At 43.2% G+C, this 20,719-nt stretch overlaps 1 protein-coding gene across 1 annotated transcript in view; it reads left to right on the top strand.

Moving 5' to 3' along the window:
* Window positions 1-20,719, top strand: part of TM7SF3 (transmembrane 7 superfamily member 3) — a 220,703-nt gene that overhangs the window by 130,011 nt on the left and 69,973 nt on the right. The window contains exons 4-7 of the mRNA XM_078674122.1: window positions 2,644-2,764; window positions 3,799-3,970; window positions 9,537-9,714; window positions 18,872-18,958. Coding sequence (XP_078530248.1) covers window positions 2,644-2,764; window positions 3,799-3,970; window positions 9,537-9,714; window positions 18,872-18,958 — 558 coding nt within the window. The remainder of the gene's footprint in view (window positions 1-2,643; window positions 2,765-3,798; window positions 3,971-9,536; window positions 9,715-18,871; window positions 18,959-20,719) is intronic.

Below are 20,719 nucleotides of genomic sequence, written 5' to 3'. Positions count from 1 at the left end.
CGCTTTACATGACCACCAGTTGCATTACAGATGGACACATTCACTTCTTGGTACAGGAAGTTAGTGATGTGCTCAGGATCACAGAATGTTTGAGCCTCCTACGAGACTCAAACCTGGTTCCCAGCTTCAAATTCAGCAGCTCTAGCCATTAAGTCACATCGTCACATACTCCTAGGCCTATTACAGAGCATAATGCTTCTTTTATCCAGAGCCTGGAGCACCCCCCCCCCCCCCCGTGGCACCCCTAGGATGGCCCGCCCCCCAGTTTCAAGACCCCTGGAGCAGAACTATACCCTGTGCCAAATACTTACTGGGTAAGGAAGCAGGCTATGCCCCATGACTGCAGCATCATTGGACATACACCAAAAGATTAACTGGAAAATCTAAACTTGGCTAAAGGACAGTTGTGATTCTCTAACATCACATGATGATGACCCATGTGCTAGGAAGCCTTAAAATATCCTGCGAAAACCACAGTTAAAGGGACCATACGTCAAAACCAGTGAAATTCAACAGCTCTGGTTAGCTTTACCACCATAACAACACTTCTCCTCATCTCTTAATCACACATCTCATAACTTTATAAAAGTGATAATTGATAAACATGGTTTGGTGCTTTAGTAGCTGAGATTGGCCTTCATACTTGAGCACAGAAGAAAGCCCACGTCCTTTTAGGATGTTCAATGAAAAGGAGTTAGCATCACGGAGCAGCTATTCCTGTACATATGAGGTAATCTGAAGCACAGGGATTCTTCATAGGAACATAGGGCCAGATGTAGGTAGCCAAATACCGGTCGGTAACGGCCGAATTCGGCCGTTACCGACCGGTATTTGGCTACCGAGATGTAGGGGCAGGTAAACTGGGCAAATCGGTAATTTTACCGAATCTGTAAATATACCGGTCGGTAAATTTACCGACCGGTATTTTTACAGAATCGGTAAAATTGATATGTAGGTGGGACTCTTCTGAGTCCCACAAGGCCTAAGAAATCGGTATTTTACCATCAAATTCAATTTGATGGTGAAATACCGATTCAGGTGCGCATGCACATGTGTGCATGCACACCTGTGCCATATGACAGGCAGACCTGCCCTTAGGGCAGGTATGCCTGCCATATGGCCCCCGAACCTTTTTTGGGGGTGCTAGAGGGTGTCAAAGTGACACCCCCTGCACCCTTGCCAAAAATCGGTATTTACCGATCGGTAAATACCGACCAGTAATGCCCCATTCATTCCTATGGGCTTCAAAGCCCATAGGAATGAATGGAGCATTACCGGTCGGTATTTACCGAATCGGTAAATACCGATTCTTAACGATTCGGTAAATGGAACATCTGGATGTTCCCACATACCCCCACTTCTTATTTACCGATTCTTAATTACCGAATCGGTAAAATTCGGTAATTAAGAATCGGTAAATAAGTTTTACCTACATCTGGCCCATAGACTTCTATTTGATCATAATGGGCTACACCAGATCGCACGAGACTGACCCGAGCATGCCTACTCGGTAATGCCCATAGGAAAGTATTAACATTCTCTTTGAGGTCTTATTTAACATAAGTGTAATGGTGTGGGCATGATTTCTAGTGTTTAAGCAATGCAAACATGAAATACTATTGTGCTGTATGATTAAATATCCTATTCATGGTTTCCTGCTTCCATGTACTTTGTGACTTGCTCCACCATGGATGCCTTTACTAGTCTCAGTTAGCAACAGTTATGCTGCCTTACAGTCCACATCCCATGCTGGTGCTTCATGTACAGCCTTTAAACTGAAAGCAGTCAATAATTTGAAGCTATGCCTTAAAATAGCTGGCAGCTCATGCTCTTCTGAAGTGTAAATTCCAACCCAGCAGAATCCACTAGACTAACCACTGTATTCCTCTTAAGTTCCCTTTGGTTAAGGGAACATATGTAAGGGTTCTTTACAACTTTTATAAAGTGTTAACAGGGCACATTAGTACATTAGAGCAGCAATAGACCAGGGCAGGCCAAAATAAGAACATAAATAAGACCTTGCTTCTACTTAGATTTTGCCAAGGTTGTTCAGAGCTCCCTTAGATCATGCACAGTCGCCACGATCGGTTGCACGTTATTCAGCATTTTTTTCACTTTTGCCTTCTCTGTCAGTCACATCCACACCTGATATTTCGGAAGGCTGACAGGGTGTGGAGTACATGGTTAATTGAGAAACCAGTATCTCCAGCACATGGTGCACCAGACATACTAGTGATGACTCTCTCCAGCTGTCCTCATAGAAACACTAGTGATCTTATTAAATCGTGTTCCATTCCTAAGAAGCTGTACTCCTAAGTCGAAAGAGTTGACGCACATGAGGATGAAAATAAAGGACCCAGAACAACAAAAATCATATTCACATATGTACTATGTTTCCAAATGTAGATTGGGCTGAAGTTTGGAATTTGTGTTCCTGTGAATAACTTGGTGTTCCATACTCGATTGGCTTAGGTTCACTTTATTTCAGGGCTCGTGTATGATTGCGGGCGATAGGGATTCCTATTTAGAGTTTCTACTCGGATGCATTATTTTTAGGTTTGCAGTAAAATAGCAAAGGGTTGTTCATGGAGTACATATGGAAAAGAAAGGAAATGCATTCATTTTATTTTTTTTATCTTACAGATCCAGTGCCTGGAGGTTGTAATCTAGAGTTTAACTTGGATATTGATCCTAATCTTTATTTGGAGTACAATATTTATGAAACAGTTGTTAAATTTGCTCCAGCTAATTTGGGCTCTGCCAGGTATGCATTATTGAACCATTTTTATAATTTTGTTTGTATTAAAATATTACTCTCTTGATTATGAAAAACTTTGTGTCCTTTGACCTCAAAAAAGGAGTAAGCGTAAGCCATTTTGTTTCGATTTAGAGGACCAGTCACAGATTCAAAGTACACATATTGAAAAGTCGTATGCTTGATGAGACAGAACATATGTATCCTCAAATGTTATGCTGCTTCAAAGACGCGCACTTTCTGGTCTCGTACTGATATATTTAAGACACAAAAACTCATCGTTAGTCTGGTGGTGCCCTGGAGCATCTGAAGTATGTCATTGGTTCTTCAGCCTAGCCAATTAAAGGGCAAGACCTATTTCATGGCATTGGTTAGCTTGAGATACAAAACACAATAAATGCGTGCTCTAAAGTGCCACATCATACAACTGAAATTACATTTTATTTAACACATAAATACGTTTTAACCAGGGTGGACTATGTAAATCTCAGCACCACCAGCTACCTCTTGGGTATGGGAGCTAGTCCGATGTCGGAGTCCAGCCTATCCATGTAATCCTTAACCCCGATAGGTGTATTGAGATAGTTGAGATGGGGTCAACACTTTTGTGGCCAATTGCCGTACTGTACATTCTTTTTAAGGAATACACCAGTGGCAGGCAAGAAGGGTTTGATAAACATGCCTGAAAAAGTCAAAAAATATATAAAATGTCTCAAGCACAAGCCAGTTTTAAATTTATATCAATTGCAGAAAGAGGCTGCTTTGGTTTTTGAAGTTAAAAGCGTGTTCCGTCTTTTAGAAAAGCAAACATTGGATATTATGTACAAGAGTTTCACCCATGCTCTTGGTGCAATACCAAAGAGACCGAGTAGTATAAAGCCTCTTGTTTAATGGTTGAGCAAAACACTGTAAAAGTGTACAGCTAGCCTTCACCATGTTCTTTTTATTTTCTGATGCTTTATGAAGTACTTTGAAATATTTACTTTTTCTCAGTGTCACATTTGCTGCCTTGCATATAAACTGTATGTGTTTAATCTTAACAGAGGATCCAGTCCTCCATTATGTGACGATGACACGGGTCCAGACTCCCGGTGGCGGCTGCAATATGATGTCTATCAGTACTTCCTACCAGAGAATGACCTACTAGAATCTTCCATGTTAAGTCACATACAGAAGATGTCAATGGTGCAGCCTGTGAAAGAAAATGGTGTCAAGGTAAATCTAATTTGAAGCTAAATGAATGTCCGAATGAATCTCGTCATATTTGGGTTTTTTGATACTGTATTAAAATAATTTAGTAAGCTTTTATAGCTGGAGAACATCGTGTATTTCCCTGTCCTGAAGATATTTGTAATTTTCCCCTGATGAGGCGAAACAAAAGCATAAAACATTCAGTTATTGGGCTGAGGGTTGCCATCATTGCAATCTGGGCCTGCCAGTTATGAGACACAAGTATTAAGTATAATCATATTCCTCACTTTTACTGAATGCACCTACATCAAATGTGAAAGGACTGCGAAGACACAGAGGGCGGAGTCAAGCCACTACCAGTGTTGTGTTTTAAAATATTTAATGTCCTTATCGGAAAGTAATAAGAAAACAAATTCAGTGCATTATGACCTTTTGAACGATCAGACATTTATGCATTTAATTAATCACAATTTCTTTTGGAGTCCAGCAGATAAACATCAATCATCCGTGCTCTCGGACATGCCATTGCCCCTCCTTTTAGTTCTTCTAGCCCGCTTCTGACCAATAGTTACTTCAGTTCATTCCATAGTACTTTTTCCATGGCCAACATAATTGTTTAAAGTCCTTCGGTTCATGTACTCTGGGAGTGCCAACTTTTACAAGAATATTGGGGCCAGATCCTAGCAGAAGTAGACACTCATTTTGACACAGAAATCCCCCGCTTTCCCGCCTATGTACTCCTGGGGCTGGCTAATGCACTGACCAACCCATTAAGATCCTGGAGGGGCCGCCTGATGGCCATCGTGCTGGGGTCAGCAATACAGAATATAGTGGCGCACTGGCGATCGAAGCAAATTCCCACATATCACGGCTGGCTTCACCGCCTCTGGATGGTTCTGGGCATGGAAAAGCTGTCGTTGTCCAGGGCGGGGGAGGGGACTCGCTATGCCGAGCTGTGGAAGCCATTTCTATCTTTATTGGCTTCTGAGTTTACGGAGGTAACTTGCCCAAAATATATCCGATTGTTGAGGTTGACGGAGACCGGAGCGGAGGTGTGAGAGACTGACTCGGCCCTGAAGGTTGGATGAGACCAACGGGGAGTGTAGATGAGGACCATGGGGGGTGGGGGTAGGGTTTGGAGGGAAGGGAGGGGTCACAGGGGTGGGAGGGGGTTGTTGGGTTCTGGGTCGGGATGGGACTGTTTGGGGGGCCTTTCTTCTTTTTGTTTATTTTAGATGACTGAAGTGCGATGTGCCTTAGGCTGACTGAGGGGTGTTATGGCAACGGGAAGGTGCCAGAATGGAGGATGGTTGGACTCAGTTGGCTTAGTACTGATCAAAGATCGATGCCTCCTCAATTGATAGAACTGGCGAAGTGTATGGGGGGCGCTTTCTAGTTTCACTGTGTTTATGACACGGCCGGCCCATGCTGGGTTGTAGGCGGCTTCCTGTGTATAACACTGTTTCCTCATGACATGGCTCGTGTTTTGTACCTTCCCTTTACAACGATCTGTGGGTTGGTCGTAGGACTGCCTCGCGACCCTTTTGTGGCTCTACTGTATTCTGTCTTTTACAATGGTCAATAAAAACATTTAATACTAAATTCCTTCGGGAAAATCCCTACTAAATAATTTGCTATTTATTTATATAGATTATTTCATTTTACCTTCAATTTCAACGTTTCCATAAATACTGAGGTGAATATATTCATTGCTTTTAATTTGGATATTTTATACATTATTGTAATTGTTTAACTGACATATTCTAACCAGAATACGTGGCTGTTTTCCTTGTGAGAAGTCCCATAACTCATGCAGAGATGTGAAATATGTATTATATACAGGCAAACTGCAGAACCCCAATTCTTCAAAGTGTAAATACAGAGATTAATGTTTCATTCTGCCGAACGTCCCATGGATACCACAGTTCGACCAAAATTATGTTTAATATTGGGTAATTGCCCTAATTAAAGAATTACCAAGTGACTTTGAAGCCTGGCCAACACAATCCACGCCCAGCAACAAGAAAACAGGCCTCATTTACATTGGAGAAGCCTTTAAAATTGCGGCTGTAGAACTAAAGGCGGATCTTCATTCCACCAATTACTGGACAATTGAAAAGCCCATGCAAGACAATAAAATAGACATTCATTTCGGAAAGTATTGAGCAACATAATTACATGTGAAGCACCAAAAATGCACTTTCAATTCACCAGTTAATGATTTCTAAAAATCTTAATGTACAACAGAATATATGCACTTGGAATACAGCACATAATGAATAGAGAGAACTTGCACTCTCTAAGAGTAAATGCACTTTGAAGTTGGCAACTAATAAGCATACAAACCCACTCCAAAAATGTCACAAGCAAATGGCTTTTATTACAAAACACACATTTCACTAGCAACACTGCTCAGCCTAAATAATTTGACGACATAACATCCACCTGCAAATATTTCCAGATGAAACGTACTTTGGACTTTTTTAGAGCACCTCACACAAGCTTTGCATGCAAGTTGAAATAAAGCCATACAATTCAGAAGTCTGTTTCACGAGATGGGTGGATTGTAATTTCACAGGTACAATTAATTTCTATTGCAAGAAAATCTTTTACCTGAAACCTCACACTTGAATTTTATCCCCTAAGCAATACTTTATCTGGCTGGGAGTAATGAATGAGGCGCATATTTATTTGTATTGACACTTTATTTATTGTGCTTTTGTATAGAAAATGGCAATTTCTTTTTTTGTTACAAGTTGAGTGTGATGCTCCAAACCAGAGATATAAGTATCTTCAGGACTCTAGGGGCTAATTTCTCAGGAATCACTGTATACCTAATATTTTGCCCACAATGTCTATGGAGAGGGAAACCCTTGGGACTGCTCCCCTGGTTCCTGAATGGATTGTTAAGCCTAGAAGGGTATGTGTGAGTGCTGCATTTCTCTGTGGGTGCTTGCCTTTTCTTGTGTGCTTGTCCTACCTCACTGGCTAAACAAATAAAGATGCTTGCGTAGTCTAGCGGAACTTGCCCTTTCCCACATATCGTATACAGAAAAAAAAGAAAAGCAGCACCCTGGCCAAACTGGAGACACCAAACATGGACAAAGTTCACTGGGCCTCCGAAAGCCCAAATTACCTATAACGTCTCATCTGGCTCCCGCCATCTTTCATCCTCCCTTGATCTCCTAGAGAGAGTAGGTTTTGAGGGAGGGGTGAATTGTGGCGAATGGGCCAGGGTAGGCTCTCTATATCTGTATGTTCCGGTTTGTCTGATTGTGGTTTCTGGTTGCTCCTCTCTTGGTGCTTGTCTGTTTGACAATGCTAACATCTGTTTAGAAACCTGCTTTTACTTTAAGGTGCCTTTTTATGTGCGTTCGTTGTGTCCCTTTATGAGGGATTGCGAAAGTGGATGGGCCAAATATCAATGGCTGGCTTTGAGACAAGATATTCGGGCATTACAGAGGAAACTGCACATACCTGTGTATCATTGAGTGAATACTGGAATAGGGTGGAAACTTAAATAGCACTACCATCATGGTCCTAATCTGGTGTCCTGAAAACTGCTTCCCCTGCAATTGTGATGCTCCTTAAGTTTTTTAATCAGCTGAACCTTTTCCACAAGCTAAGGGGGTGGGGGCTGCCTTCCTAATTGGCAAATGCCCTTTTCAGCTACCGTATCCGCTAAAAGGTTTATCTCTCTGGCTGAGCCTAAACCAACAAGTTGGTTGTTGGTAGGCCCAATGCCTTTACCTGGCTATACCAAATGCACACACTCCAGCCCCCCCACCCACCCATCCACCCCCGCCTAATCTGTCCGGGCACTTCACATTTGCTTGCTTCTAAATCATCCACAAGGTGATTTGGGGTCTTTCTGTATCATCCCTCAGCGTTTTATTTTAGAAGCGTTATTCCTCTTCCTTTGGACGTCCATGGACATGCTGTCAGACCAAAGCAGTCCTCAGTAGCCTGCCTCTCAGGATGTTTTCTGCGAGTTTTCCACACAAGACTTCTTCAAAAACTGTTTGTTGGACACTACAACTTGATCAGATGCTGTTTGATCATTACCTTTTCCAAACCTTTTTGACCAGGCTTTTCTGTTGTCTATAGGTTACCTCCGCCAATGATTTTGAGAGGTCTAGCTATGTGTTTGAGTGTGGCAAAAAAGGGGACTTCATGTGGTTTCCATATTTTTTGATCTTGTGCACATAGGGATGAAATAATGTGTGCTCGGTTAGAGATGGTCATGACAACATTACTCAATTCTGTACTCTCCTCCATCAAGCATAGCACTGCAATCCAATGAAGCAAGATTGTTATTTGACAGATGTAGCTTTCTCACCACTCTCTCCCAGCGTTGCTAGCTACTCTGGAAGATTATATATCTAAAGTGGAGGTACAGGTCGCCATCTCCAAGCTGCCTGACAATAAACCCTTCATGACTGCCTTTTATCAAGCTTTAGCTAGTATAGGCGCTCTGATATTGGCCAATGTCCTTAACTTATTCTACAAGACCGGTGAAGTGACTTTCACACTATGACTGAATCAACCTTCATGTTCTCACTGAAACCTTGTAAAGATCCTTTATCATGTGGCTCATGCAGGCGGATCTAGCAACCGTCAAATCAAGTCTTAGCATCGCTATGCCTGCTCCGAGCGATCTTCAAGTGGATCCCCACTGAGTCCAGAAAGACTGTCACCCACCCACACACTCCTCCGCAGCAGACTAGACTACGGCAATGCATTCTACACCAGCATCACCCAGAAACACGTCAAGTAACTGCAGAACATTCAGAATGCCACCTGAAAGACCTTTACTGGCTCCCAGACAGCAAAATAATCACCTTCAAGCCCATCACACAGACCTCCAACTTGCCCTGGCCACCATCACACGTATCCGCAAGACCCTGGCTGGAAGACGATCCTTCTCCTACCTCACAGCAAAGACTTGGAACACCCTGCCTTTCCACCTCAGGCAATCACCGTCTCTGCCTCAGTTCAGGAAGCACCTCAAGGCCTGGCTCTTTGACTGAACTACAGTGCCTTCGACGGAGCACCATTGGTGTACCTTCCGGGCTGCAATCGATCATCAAATTTCTCTAGGTGGTGCCTTCAAGTGATGGAAGTCAGATGCCATTTCTAATTTCTAATGGGATGCCATGGCTTTAACTGTGGGTATTTTAATCTCTTGTAAAAGTTTAATGCTGTTCACATGGCACTGCTCAATTATTTTGCATAATACTAAATTCCCTCTAACTAAAGTGACACCACTGTAATGAACAAATAACAATATTTTCTGTTCATTGACACACATTTATTGCTGAGCTAGCACAGCACTCAATGTCAGAAATCTTGCTCGGGTCCAATAATATTGAGCACATTTTTTATTTGCCCAGAATGCATTATGCAAGACTCCACAACATGGTTATTTGTTTGAAGAAATCTTCTTTTAGGAGATGTACACTTTAAGATTTCCTGATCCTAATGTAGTTGAAACTGTGTGTGTGTGTGTATGTGTATGTGTTTGCAACTGTTTGCAACTGTTTGCTGGTACATAAATTGTGACACATAATGTTTGTTCGGTTTGTTTCAGCTGGTAACTCTGACATCCAACGACAAGACCATTGTTTCCTTTTCATCCATTCCCGGACAAGGAGTCATTTACAATGTTGTCGTCAGGGACCCTCGTCTGAATACATCTGCGGCATACATTCCAGTGCATACCTACGTTTGTAGTTTTAATGCAACAATAGACAACTGCAACACCCTTGGTAAGGATCAAAGAAGGTCGTCTCAAATTGGTGAGATGGGGTTGAGACCTATTTTGAATTGACTAAAGCGTTTAAACCTATGGTACCAGTTTGTAAATGCTATATGGAACTCAAGAAAACGTGTGCTCACGAGGACTGATGTAATGGATAGCTCATGTATCTAGACTTCATGTGATTTGTGCTACTGCAGTTAAAGCCATGGTAACACATACTCTTGTCTGGCAGTTTGTTTTCCAAAGTAGAGGCTGAGCAACTTAAGTAGCTACGTAGCTCTGTAGAGAGATCTGTGTGCAATTTGCAAACTCTGGTTTTAATTGTGATGATGCATTCAGCCTATTGTTTGACATCTCTAGGCCATCTCACACTTTCATTGCCAAACTCTTAAATAGGTACTTTTAGCCCCAGCAAGACTCTGCCATGTTCTGCATGCCCATTGTATGTCCACATACATTAGGAGTGTATACAACCACCTCTTCCTCAAATTCCCTCTCACTTCCCCATTTTGTTTTATTATTGCTTCCAAGACTCTGGCGTCTGTTGCTCGTGAGCAGACTCCATATAGTATTTTCTCATTACTTAGCTGTGCCTACGTGGCTTGGTTCTCTAGCGCTCCTCGGTAGACCCACACATTATATTTGTGGACTCATCTCAATGGTGGGTTCTGTGTTATGATACAGAGCACCCTACAGATAAGCATCTGCTTCCAACACTACGCCTACACTCCGTCTTTACAGCATTTCATGATTAAGCACAGTGATTCCTCTGCAGCATGTTTAGACCATGTCTCCAAACCTAATGTACCTCACTCAGCACTTCCCATATATGTCAGTCTGCAGCCAGTGCACTGCAGAAGAGTGCCAGATTCTAATCAGAATGCTTTGCAACCACTGTAGAAATGAGTGCTATAAATGTAATGCTAAGGAGATTAAGAATGGCTTACAGTTGAGATGAAATAGTGAATGAAATAATGAATGAATTAATGAGTGACCAAGCTTGTAAAATGCACAGTTACTCACCCGCGCTAAACAGACAAGGTAAGGAAATAAGCTCTCCTATTCAATGTGACATCAATAAGTAAGTTACAATGTTTATTGCCGCCACATGGGGTTATCATCCTAAGTTTTTCTGAGTAAAAGCTTTTAAGACCTAGTTCAGTATTTTAAATAAAGCGTTACATCTAGAGAGTCAAATTCCCCTTTAGAGTCGGTTAGAAATTGAACATGGTTTAGTGATCAAGTCTGTGCCCACTGTCCTAAGCAGATTTCCACTCCACTGTACACATTTAAGTATAAGTAACCGACTCTGTGTCTAAACGAGTCATCAGGGTTTTGCGTAAGGTATGAGGCTAAATGTATCTGTTGATGTACAGTATTGTAGTGGCCGTGCTACAGACAGTTAGCAAGCGAAGGTAGCAGATGTGATATTAGAACATGGGTGTGCCTGTGTCACATATACTACTGTGTAGGTCGTTTAACAAAATCTTGGCACTTTTTATCTGTATTGATATGAAACAATTCACACTTCATAGTTGAATTCAGAATTTACAGGTTATATAGTATGTTTACAGATGCACAGATTATGATATGCTGTTCTTTATCATTTTTGAGTGTGGGCCTGGGGACAAGATTCATGAGGCGCAGTCTCAAATGGGTAATGCAGCCCCCCCTTCCCCAGTCCCCTACAATGGTAATAAATAGCATATTACTTTCAGCAGATCTGCATATACAATTGACCTCCTTATTTCTTCTGTATGCAGTAGTTAAAACAGTGTTTAAGTGTAACCCGAACACAAGGGCTTACATTTGTGCAGTGAGGAATGCAGAGTTTATTGAAGACGCCTGCAAAGGGTTCCCTGAGGAGTGCTGACTGTTGGAGGAACCGGCCTGGAGAAAATATTAAAGACCGTGCCATCATACGAAGGGACCGGCTGGGTGCTTCTGCAGAGCAGGAAGCAAAATGTTGAGCTGGTGGATGTTGGCTGTCCCGCTTCCCTAGGAGACCAGGCCCGCTCAGGGGCAAAGATCAAAGAAGACCTTTGAGCTTTATTGCTAAGGTGTCTTGGCATGGTTGTGCAGGATGGGGGCATCAACTAGGAAGCGGAGCTAGGCCCTGTGCTGTGCCGCTTTGTGATATTCTGCAGAGGCCTCCGTGTGAAGTCGATCCCTGCAGAATTGAGGGAGTTCACTGACCATCCGAGTTAAGCCCTCAGCACGATGAGAAATAATCCCTCATAGAGGGCAACCTCTAGCAGACCATCTTTCTTGACAGGGACAATAGGAGGGGTGTTAAAAGGGACCTCTGAGCCTAGCAGGATCAGGTAAAACATGTGGCTTTCGCCCGATACCTTTGCTTGGAGGGGCATCCTTAGAAATTGTTAGGGCACGCCGGTCCGCATAACTTTTATTGTGAGGTCAGGGCTCCACACACCCCCTCAAAGAGAAAAAGCAAATAAAAAAGCAGAATTCTTTTCACCTGTCGAGGGTATGGGTTGATCTTAGACCTGTCGGTAGAGTACAGGTGGGAGCTCTAGTAGCAAGACATTTTTCCTGGTGTTCTGCAACTCGTTGTGAAAAATTTAGTGGTTTGGCATTACTCATCGTTTAGCCTTCGTGGTAAAGGAATTCGTGGTTTAGGCAGTAGTTGTTTAATCATATATCCCACAAAGTGCCTCTCCCTGATTAATGTCGGGCCAAAGTATCAATCACAAACCCAGTCTATGAAAATGAACATTAGACTTGTACAAAAATGTGTAAAAGACCTCACTTAGCTGAATAACGATTTCACATTACAAATTTCAAAACTAGGCCTTTCCCTTCAGAGAGCCAAGCTTCGTCTGGATCAAGAAGATGGAAGCAGGTCTGAGCAGGCCCATAAGCAAGATGAGCTAGGCACTAGTGGAGAAGATTAACCTAGAAAATAGAGCAATATGTAACAAAAAACACTTGAGGTGCTTAAATATAGAAATAGCCAACCCGGACTTAAAGGCTTATGTCCATGCCTTGTTTGCACACTTGCGCCGATGCCCAGAAGTGCAACCTATTCACCTGGAATGCACCCACAGAGTAATATTGGCCTTCCAACAGAGTAAAAACCTCACACTTGATGTGCCAACATTCGTTCGTTATTTCCAGGATAAAAAAGGTCCTAAGAGGCCCCAAAACAAGAACCATTTTGGTACGAAGGAACATGAGCACACTACACTAGATATATCTGCACCTACCCTGTCACGACAGAAAGAATTCAAAGAAATTACAACTTATTTGCAGACAGAGCAAATTGCCTACAGCGGAGGTTATCCCTTCTGCTTACACTTTAAGCTAAAGGGCAAGATCATCGTCGTAAGGGATTCGCAGGAAGACGCAGGACTACTGGGTCTGCTGGGACAGCGCCCACCTGACGATCAAAAGGTTTGCCCACCAGTACAGTGAGAGGAAGAATAATGGCACCAACCAAGGGTTCATCAACGAAAGAAAGCACTCCGCCCACAACAACAGCAAAGAGACCCGCTCACCATCCTCCAACAACTAACAAACTTACCCTACAATTCCTTCAGTTAAGAAGGCTGGTACCTACCAGCTTCTAGTGCGTATTCTCACCATGGTAAGGCTCATGTTGAAGGACAGCTCAGAGCTCCAGTTGTCAGTTTGTTGTTCTGTATTCCTTATGCACGGATCAAGACTTTTCAGTGGCATACAGGTGGTATATCTATAGAGATGAGGGTGGGCGGGATTGTGGCAAGGAAAGTATTGCCGAGGTGAACCTAAGGAAGGCTGTGGGGTGCACTATAGGGACTTCTCACCCTAAGGCAGACGGCAGTCACCCAGCAGTCCATCAATGAATGCTTGCAAAGCGCAGCTAATCACCCGTAAGGGTATCCAGGCTCTGCGTTGCTGGTCTTAGTCGAAAGGTTAGTTCTTGAGTCTTGTCCTGAAGTTTGTTTAAACAACGGGGGATGTTCGGAGGTGGAAATGCAGTGTGAGGCTGTCCTAGGACTTGACGGCGAGATGGGCGAAGGAGCGGCTTCCGCTGTGGCTACGACGGATGCGTGGAGTCTGTGCGAGGGAGGTAGAGCAGAGGTTTCTGGAAGTTTAGTCGGTGGTTCATGTATTATGGTCCTTGGTTGTGGAGAGCTTTGTAGGTGTCAGTAGTTTGAATTGGTATCTTTTCTGGACTGGGATTGAATGAAAGTACCTCAGGTGTTGGGTGATGTGGGTCCATTTGGGCAGGTTGAGGTTCAATCTGGTGGCTAAGTTCTGTATCATCTGGAGCCTTCCCATGAGTTCAGCAGTGGTTCCTGTATACAGTGAGTTACCATAGTCCAGCTGGCGGGTGATCAGGGCTTGCATGACTGTTTTCCTTGTCTGTGGGGAGTCATTTGAAGATTCTTCGAAGCATGCAAAGAGTATGTAACCGGACAGTCCCCCTAAAAGTGGTGCAGCTAAACCTCAACTCCCCAGTGAAGAGCACAGCAATTTTACAATGACTTAAGTGCAAAGAAGCAGACTATGGTTCTCATACAGGAGACATATCTGTAAATAGAAGAAACCCAGAGACTGCTCTTGTATTGGATCCCCGGGCCACTTCCACTCTACAATCCAGAATAAATTGTGCAGGGTGGCTGTTAGCCTCAAAAGTAAAGCCTAAACCCCTTTGGAGGACAAGTAGATGGATAAGTGGGGCAGAGAGGTGGGGATCGAAGGGAGCCTAGGTAAACTCAGTTGTAATAACCTTCTATGGCCCGAATCAAAATAAAGAATCACTCTTCACTGACCTTGTCCCCAAAGGCTCACATTTTGTGAGGAGGTGGTTTATCATTGGGGATTGAGCGTTCTGCAGCTGCATCTAGATCGGTCCCAGATGGGTACCAAGCCAACATCTCCTGCAGGGACTCTGTCCAAGGTTTAGGAGGATCTCAACCTAATTGACATACGGAGAAGTCAACATCCCATAGAAAAAGACTATACCTCTATTCAAACGTTCATAGAGCGCAATCTTGTATAGATTTTTTATTTTATTTCCGGAGACCTCTAAAATAAAATCTTAGACCCCACAATAGATCCCATACAGCCACACTTGAATATGACTACACATGCCTACCCTGCTGCACCAAAAACATTTCACAAGACCTTGGTTGTTTAACGAGGTTGCTTTCCGAGACCCAGCAGTACGTGAGAACATTAAGGGTACGATCAAACAATGCTTTGAAATTAATGATAGCAGGGAGTGGGAGGGGTAGTTGCATGCTAACCCTTTGGGAAGCTGCATAGGTGGTCATTTGTGACTCCCTAATTTCCCATTCTGCAACCTTTGAATGATTAGTTAAGCATAAAAGGGAGCATCTAGACACCCAACTTAGCAGGTAGAACAAGGTCATAAGTAGAGGAGGTCACTGCAAGAGTTAAGAGAGATACACAAACTAATAGTAGAGTTACAACAGCTGACTGAGAGGCATCTCGGAATCTACTCTTCATTCAACAACACTGTTAGGAGAAGGGCGATAGAGCAGGGGGGCCATTCGCTTATCAATCAAAGCAATTCAAAACATTCAACCATAACAAAGAAATAATTGACAGAGAGGGCAGCAAACATGTAACTACAAAAGCAATAAGGGAGTCTTCCACAGCCTATTAAATGGTGCTGTCAAGCGCCAACAATTGGGTTCTCTGGCTCAAGAAGATTCTATCAGAATATATGCTCCCTCAGGTACAGGAAGAACTTGAGGGTTCAGACGAGGAAATCTCATTAGAAGCAGGTTTGTGACCCAATCAGAGGCATGACCATCCAAAAGGCCCCAGGTCCAAATGGCTCTCCCGCCTTTCTGTAAAGCTTATATCAACACTCTGGCAGAGGCACTTAAAAGGGTTTTACCTCTTTATTCTCTTCAAGAGTAGGCACAGAATCTATGTTGCCCTCACACATCACTTTACTTCTCAAGCCTGACAAAGAGCACACCGACTACAGGTCTCACTGCCAGATCGCATTCCTGAGTTGCGATGTAAAGATATTTGCCTCAATCTTGGTCAGAAAACTCCATATACTGTGGCCCAAAATAATCTCCATTCACCAATCGGGCTTCCTTAGAGGTAGGCAGGCTGGAGATAACATACCCAGATCATAGAGATAGCAGAGAGGACAAAGCAGCTGCAGAAAGCATGGAAGACCTTCAACAGAGTCAACTGATCATTCCTGTCCAAGTTGCTGAACAATATCCCTATAGGCTAAAAAATGAAAACCTACACCCATAGCCTTTGTCAACCCAAAATCAACGGCAAGATCTCCGACTCCACCTCAATCACCTGTGCCACACAGCAGCAGAGCTTTCCGTCACCATTAATGTTCCTGCTTTATACAGCAGAATCAAGACCTCCTCGGGAGTCCTGGTGGATAGGGTACAGCATATGGTAACACTTTGCTGACAATATTATAGGTTTTATCATACAACCAGACATCTTTGAGGGCCCGCGAGGCTGAACTGACCAGATGTGCAGAGGCCTCAGGCTTCCAGATTAATTATATCCAATCTAAAGGCATGTGGGTGGCTGACCCACATAATAGTACTAGAGCCAGAGTGACCGCTGCAAGCGTTCTGTGGACTTGAGCGACAATAATATATGTGGGCATACACTGTGCATCTAGCACCATGACTCTATGCTAGTAATGTCCCCCTCTCCTAAAGACACTATTCAATGATCTATATCAATGGGGTAGGTTGGAGATCTTGTTGATAGGATAATTTTTATGCATGCAATTCTACCCATTTCCTCAATTGCTTTTTGTGGCACAGGCCTTGAGGTTTCCAGCTGTTGCTCGAACACATATCAAAGACAACTTGGTTAAATTTGCATGGAAAGGAAAGAATCAGTCTCCAAAGTGACTTGGACCCGCTCCTCATATAAGGTAGCCTGGGCCTACCAGATATCTACCCTTTTTGCACCTACATCGAGGTGGTTCAGATCCACCCAGCACTCTGTTGGAATTACAATCCAGATGGGAAGGTGTGGATTCAATTGGAGCAAGCATATTCTGTCATTCCATTTAAGCACGTCTTGCGGCTCCCTCGCAGAACTTGTGGGTTGGGCATACTCTCCCCTTGGGTTGACTGTCATCCGACTAGAATATTGGCCTAAGATAACCCACTAAAAAGGGTCCACAACTTCCCCATCGCCAGTATCGCCAATCATTCACAAACCAAACCTTTTGCCGGGTAGGACAGACCCCACTTTCAGTACCTGGAATTCAAGATCCCCACCACGTTTGGATGAATGGTTTGAAAACGGTGACCTATTATCGACAGAGATGAGCCACCGCTTTAATCTACCCAACACAGAGCGAGACCTTTTGCTTTATCCAGCTATGCAACTGTGTGTCATATAGGGATCTTCAGGATAAACTGCATAAGGCCCACTCCAGCCCCCCAGAAGCCCGGTTTTGCAAAATGGACATTGTAGGGAACCCTGCACGCCCACCCCCCTCCAGCCCTGTTTTGCAAAAAGTACATCACATGGTTTTGAAGAACCTTTCAGGGAATTCAAATCTATTATACTTTTCTATGATCAGTTACTTGGATCTGCGCAATAAAATGAAAATAAAGTTGTTAAAAAAAAATTGAACAGTGAGATCCAATAAGTGAGTAGGTCGCCTGCTTTCTTCGGCAAAGGTTTCTTGAATTGAATCTGAGGGAATAAGTGGTGTTTTCTCAAGTCTGTTGTGGACAACTGTGGCATTAGTACCTTTGAACTATGGTGATAAATGTGGAATCTGCTTTCATTAGTATCCTAAATAACTTATTAGGCCTCATTTATTTTCATAAATAAATGTATGCCATGCCAGTGAAGAGTAGGGTGGCCAAATTAAACATTCTGGGGCCCATTAGGATGTCGGGTGGATTGCCCCCGCCAGGGTGGCGGTAGACACCGCCAGCCTGGCGGGGCAATCCGCCCGACATCCTCACTCGTTTCCCCCCCCCCCGCCATATTAGTATGGCGGGGGGGACCTCGGCGGACAGAAAGACCGTCCGCCGCTTTTCCGCCCCAGTCGCCTTGCGCCCGGGGCGGAAAAGGAATAATATGGTGGCGGTGTCTATCAGACACCGCCCAGCCATATTACAATGGGCATTTTACAATGACGCCACGGAAAGGCATGCGGTCTTCACTCTGGGGCTGCACACGGGGGGGGGGGTACCTGTGGTACCCCCTACATTTGCATAAACAAAGCGGCAGGCACCGCGCGGTGCCTACCGCTTTGTTTATGCAAATGCTGAAATGCATTTCTAGCATTGTGGTGGGCGGTGCTGAGAGCACCGCCCGCCACAATGCTAGAAATGCAGGATGTGCGGATGTGCCTGCCACTGTGGCGGGCACATCCTAATGCCCCCCACGGGACCCCCGCCCTTATGGCGGGCGGTCCAAATCCCCGTCAGGATGGCGGGGGGGGCAAAGTCCGCCCGCCATCCTAATGACCCCCTTAGTTTGAAGTAAGTTTACTTCTAAACAGACATTCACACAATTTTTACTACAGTGCAAAGGTCAAATTCTAGTTTATTACCACAAATGGGCATGAGAAAAACACTGTTACTGCCTCATAGTTTGCATGTTTTAACTTTATTACCCAGCAAAAAAGTAAACAACCTTACCATTAGTGGGGACCCTCCAAGATAATTTTACCTTACTATCCAAAAGCAACCACGTGCAACTTTGTTTTGGTTAAATATCTTTCTAAAATGAACACTTCTTTAAGCAACCGCAACTCAAAAAATACCACGGCATAAACCATATGTGTAGGTTGTAAACTGCTGTTGCAGCTACATCACGACGTCCACACAGCAGCTGAATATAGACGTGTTTAATGTAATTTCGGTGCTTTGATTTTTGTTGTTGTTGTTGTTAATAATCCTTAATCCAAAGCACCCTCCAAATTATGTGGTACAATAGCTTATTAATTACTAAGAATGTGTAGTGTCCTCTGCTATTTGTCTGATCTCTTGGCACTCCTAATAGATGTAAATTAGTTTAGGAAATAATATAATATTAATTAAACACTGGTCTTTTTTTCCCTCTCGGCCTTTTCACCTCAAAGTTTTTTACATTTTTTTAAAAATAGAAATGCTTGGTTCCAAAAGCAAATTTAACATGTCGCTTTTTTCTGATCCTCTTTTTAGGGAGAGTTTCGACCAAAGTATTTTTTACGTTGTTTGCCATCGCTGGTCTCTTCGTTTGTTTCTTTGGGCACCGTTTCTTGAAAACAGGTATGGAAATTGAAAACCCTATTTGTTTTTAAAGAAATAAACCTTATTGTCTAGGTTATGTGCTAATGTTCAAACACCGATTTACATGCAGTGACTACCCACTAGGTGTTTTACGTTTTCTGGTAATGCAAAATTAGGCGACAGGCTGCTGTTTTCAACTTACCACAGAGTACATTTATCATATAGTCTGTGGTATCCCTGAGTAAAACAGTGAAACAATGATCCTTATGAAAAGTGTTTTCATTTCTCATATCTTTTTTTTTTTTTTTTATTTGGTTGTTTTATACGTTAAAACATGTGTAAGGGTTAACATTGCTTTCATTATTTAACTGTCTGTTAATTGTTTGTTTCAATTAATTGATTTTGGCTTAATACCTTGAAAAAGGATTGCCATTTAATGAGAATATCCCCCTACAGTCATTGGTCAGGTGACTCGCAGCTAGCAGGATGGATCAAGCCAGTTTGCTTCCAGACACACGCCTCAAACATAGTGTATGGGTGTTTTTATTTATTGATCTACAGACTTAAATAATTTAGCTTTGCAGCTGCCAAAACAGATCTAGAAAACGGTTTTTGTTTATTCTAAGGTATATAGGTTTTGTGATGCTCTGCTGCTGTTTGTTTTCTTTGCAGTTTGTTTTTTTTACTGATGTTTTCGGCCATGTTTTCCATTTTACCAAATGGTTCCCCACCTGGATTCTTATGACTATTTATTTTCTTTCAGTGTAAAGAGCACCAGGGAAACTCCCACATTTTCATTTGGAGATATGTTTTATATTGTCTCATTCCATAGAATTGCCCCACTGAGCATTAAACAAAATGCATAACCTGTGGAGCAGCTGTAAAGCCTGTGCTCCCGGATCATTGACACCTGGTCAAGTGTGAGTTGACAAATTGTTTTTCGGAAACATTATGCTGTCCCTGCGGTCCCTTACTACTCATTCAAACGGAGATGTTAAGGTCAGTCATCTGCCTGGGAGGAGAAGGGATGTGTACTTGAGTAGTAGATATTGTGGATGATGAGGGAGGATGGCTGTGGCAGTTTTTGCTGCTGGCTTAGTTCCTTGCACCTCTGTCATTTAACGATTTGTTCTTTCTTGAGTTCCTTAGCAGGGTCGCTTACTCTACTGTTCTATGATCCCTTTCTGCTCAGAAGCAGACTGTCTTCTCCTGTGGCAGGATACTAGTTGGCAACGTGGCTCTACCCATAGACCTGGACATATCTAAGCTTCTGAATACCATTTATGATGAGCATTAATCCCTAATACCAGTCAACCTCCGGCCGTTTTGAAGTTCACACGTCTTAAAGACTGTTCTTTGTGTCTTTCTGACCTGCTGTAGTCATGAAATTCTATAAGTGCAAATAAGGATGCATGTTCTCAGCAGTCGCCTCAAACACTTCAGTCTGCATGGCCCGACTCTAGAACTTGGGGTCCTTTTGAAAGTACAATATTCCAGTTTTTCACAAGCCCACCTTTTCCATTTTTGCCCCCTTGAGGTGTAGGTTATTTGCCTACATTAAGCAGTAGACCTGGTTTAGACAGAACAATACCTAATATCCGACCCATTTAGAATTTGGCAGTGGAAGTGGGTAATGCTTGCGTATATCTAAAATTGCACATGGCGGTGATCAGTTACCTGAATCAGGGACCACCTCCAGGTATTAAACCAGGCAGCAATTATGAGGAGTCCTGTGGCATCTAATCACCGGCCCTGTGAGGGCAGTTCCCCAAGAGGTGACTTGTTCATTAAGGCACTGGA

The sequence above is a fragment of the Lissotriton helveticus genome, chromosome 1_1, assembly GCF_964261635.1.
Source record: "Lissotriton helveticus chromosome 1_1, aLisHel1.1, whole genome shotgun sequence".
NCBI lineage: Eukaryota > Metazoa > Chordata > Amphibia > Caudata > Salamandridae > Lissotriton > Lissotriton helveticus.
This window is presented reverse-complemented; position numbering and strand designations above follow the sequence as displayed.